At 46.7% G+C, this 3,563-nt stretch overlaps 1 protein-coding gene across 1 annotated transcript; it reads right to left on the bottom strand.

Annotated features, from left to right (window-relative positions):
• Positions 1 to 2,144: 2,144 nt before the first annotated feature.
• Positions 2,145 to 3,304, bottom strand: LOC147610630 (uncharacterized). Its single transcript, XM_086786417.1, has 2 exons — positions 2,984 to 3,304; positions 2,145 to 2,902 (listed from the first exon to the last, which is right to left on the bottom strand). Exons 1-2 carry the CDS (start codon positions 3,225 to 3,227, stop codon positions 2,298 to 2,300), a joined length of 849 nt encoding a protein of 282 aa, XP_086642543.1. The 5' UTR covers positions 3,228 to 3,304; the 3' UTR covers positions 2,145 to 2,297.
• Positions 3,305 to 3,563: the final 259 nt, after the last annotated feature.

Below are 3,563 nucleotides of genomic sequence, written 5' to 3' on the forward strand. Positions count from 1 at the left end.
GCAGCAGAACCCTAGCTAGCCGTTGCATGTGCATTAACGAGTACATCGGATGGCTCACAACAACAATAGCCCACAAATCAGACCAGGTATCTCAGGTTAATTAAACTCTAGATTTAAGATCTGATTAGGAATCTGTAGCCAAATATTTGCTTTCACATGAAAGATTCCAAAGGTTTTTATGTAATATTTTGTATTAGGTGTGAGAATGAGTGGAGTGTTTATTGTAAATACCATGTGTATGATTTTTAAATACATTGGTATGGGTTATAGTGGCTAATGTATTTGTTTTGTCCCTCAACCCCCGGGGGTCCATTGGCCTCTCTAGGATCTCCAACTACAGCTAATGCCTTGGGCGTCAACTAATGCTCGAATCCCTGACCATCTCTTAACCATCAATGGTCACTCTAGCCAGGACTAACGCCCCGGGTTGTCCTAGCTAATGCTTGAATCCCCTTACCATCGTTCACCAAAGACATGTTCACCTATGGCTTCTTTTCATAATGTGAATCTTTACAAATGTGTACTAAACATTAATGTGAGATACATGTTCACAAGCAGTCATTGAGTGTATACTAATATTGAGAAATAGGCATTTGGTCTATAGATTCTAACCAAATGTTCTCACATGGTGGACCAAACTTTGTAAGTGTGTACATAATACGAACCCCACCCTCACTCTTGCAAATTTTGGCCTCACCATCCAAGATCAATTGGTTAGCATGTGCGAGTCAAAAGCCAAATTTTTAGGGGGCTCTCTAAGTTTAAATGAAAGATCCTTGCCCCCACCGTACATCGAATTCGGGGGTGCTTACAACGGAAGTAGCACTTCTTGCACGCAGGGCAGAGTCTCTCACTCGGGGCCTCGCCCACGGATATCCGGACAAGAGACTAATCCCTCGATTCTTCCAAAACCGAACTCGGGAAAAACTTCCCTCGCCTAGAAAGCACGAGCGATTCCTCCAGGAAAATTTATTCTAAAGTAGTCAAGAGCCTTAAATTTACCCATTGACATTTTGACCAAACCCACAGATCACATGGCCGGGCCATGGACTCATCTGTTGAAGACCAGCAAGGCCAATCAACCAGATCCATGCCTGTGTTCAGAAAACAACTCCAACTCATTGTTTCATTTTCTTCCTCGACGCACGCGTGTGTATCTTCGGTGACCCAGAGCCCGAGCACCGTATGGTCAACAGCCTCTAGGCTCCTTCGCAGGTCACCTAGCGCTTCACTTATAGGCCGCTTCCTTGGTCCCTCATCCACCGTACCGAAAGCTCACCATTTAAATCGAACCGAGACTGGTCAAGACCTCGGCCAACCTTGCCACGCGAGACGTCCTCCATTGACTCTCTATCAGTTGTTGCAACTTTTTCACTTAGGTCTCCACAACCTCATTCACAAGATGGTCGAAATGCCTCCCCAGCATTCTTGACATAAAACAGTCTTTTAAAAACAAGTTTCATAAATACAATTTCTAATGAACTCTCATCTTTCCACATTGTCCACATCATTTCTCGTTATTCCACATTCTTCTATATCAATTCACATTGTTTATTCCACACCCATTCATATCTATTCCCATCGTCCTTCATCCATTCACATCATATTACATCTCATCACATCTATACACATCTGTCCACATCACATCACATTCATCTACATGTCACATCCACTCACATCTCATCATATCCATTCACATATCATCACATCCACTGACATCTCATCACATCCATTCACATATCATCACATCCACTCACATCTCATCACATCCATTCACATATCATCACATCTCATTCTCATCCATTCACATATCATTACATCTCATTCTCATCCATTTACATCACATCACATCCACATCTATTCAGTAGTACGGTTACTCTACTTTCGATATACTGATAGAACTTTTCTAAGTTTCTGCCAATTGCTTGGCTTATCCAAAAAAAAACTTACACTAAAAATATGAATCTCAAGTAATCCTAGGTATTAGTGTCATTTACAGTGATGGTCTTTTCCTAGTCATCACCAAGGTAGTGTGGATGGGTGTAAACTGATGATGCAAAATAATTAACAGATTGTTGTAGATTTGCACGGTCGTGCTTGAGATTTTTTTAAAAAAAAGCTACTTGCAACATTTTGAGAAAAGATTTGATATTCAACATGTCCATTGAACTTTTATTTAAGTTTCAATAAGTATGATGTTTTGTTAGCATTGTGTTCAAGGACTTAATTCACAAACAACACTAACCAAGCCACACGTGTGTGTGCGCGCGTGTGAGAAGGGGGTGGGCGGTAGACGGTTAAGTGGCGGAGTATTGAAGCTTCCGAGAGGAGCGGCTTCGGCGGACGCGGCTGCGGAGGAGATTGGTGAGAAAGTGGACAAGACTGTCCTCGTCCATCTTGTGGCCGCCGCCCTCCTCCTCCTCCTCCTCCTCCTCCTCATGCTGTGAAACATACACACTCGGGTTCATGTACTCCTTGCTAGACACCACGAAGAGCGTTATGTTGGCCCACTTGTCCGCCAGCCCAGCCAGCCGCAGCCCCTCGCGGAAGCTCGCCTGCACGTCATCCCGCAGCATCTTCATGGCTTGCCCCACGTGGATGGCGCTCCCCTGGGCGATTTCGCGCTCCAGGATGCGCTTCACGGCCAGGTCAGCTTTGGTTCTCACCATCAGGAAGCGCGTGCCGTAGCGCATGGCTGACCGGGCGACCTCGAAGTCGACACGTTGGAAGCGGTCGCTGACGATGAGGATTAAGTCGAAGGCGTAGAGCTTCTTGTCGGTGAAGTACGAGAGGGCGGGGTGACCAACGCCAGCCCCCGGCAGCTCCCACAAGACAAGCGACTCTAGAACGGCGCCACGATAGGCCTTTACGTCGCTGCTGCTCGCTCCGACGGGCGCTGAAGCTGCAAAGAACAGAGCCGCTTATAGCACACCCACAAATCTGGCGGAGTTTTGGAGGCGGCGGGGGAGTAAATGGATCTCACCTGGCTCGTTGTCTCTCATGTTGCGAAGGCCATTGATGAGGGCGGACTTCCCAGCGCCTTTCGCTCCCACCACGGCCACGTTGAAACCTTGTTTGTCCATCTTGTACTCGTCTCTGGCTTTGTTGATCAGGTCCACCAAGTCGGTCTGCTCGATGGGCGGCGCTGCAGTCCGGTCGACGGGAGGCGGCGGCGGCCTCGTGGCTTTCTCCACCATAGCGGAAATCGCACCTACAATCTGAGCCATAGCTTGTCACGTTCTCTCCTATCTATCCAACAATGGAATGCGCATTCCTGGCTTCCAACGAGCTTAAATACAAGCAACAAGGCATTGCTTTCTTGAAAGGTGCTAATCATGTCACTACGGCATAACTCGCCACATTAGATACCGTAATCCTCTTGGGGCGCTTTCACCACAAGGTAAAGCTTCTTGGGGCACATGCGTTCCTTTATCCTCCCCCTTCCCTTTCCCATAACGTTTTTCCCAACATGCTCACTTTTGAATATATCATAGACATAAATAACATCATGAAAAAGAGTTTTTTTTTTTTTGGGGGGGGGGAGGGGGGGTTATTGGGAGATC

The sequence above is a fragment of the Cibotium barometz genome, chromosome 49 (genome assembly GCF_041138505.1).
Source record: "Cibotium barometz isolate CiBa-2024 chromosome 49, ASM4113850v1, whole genome shotgun sequence".
Taxonomy (NCBI): Eukaryota; Viridiplantae; Streptophyta; class Polypodiopsida; order Cyatheales; family Cibotiaceae; genus Cibotium; species Cibotium barometz.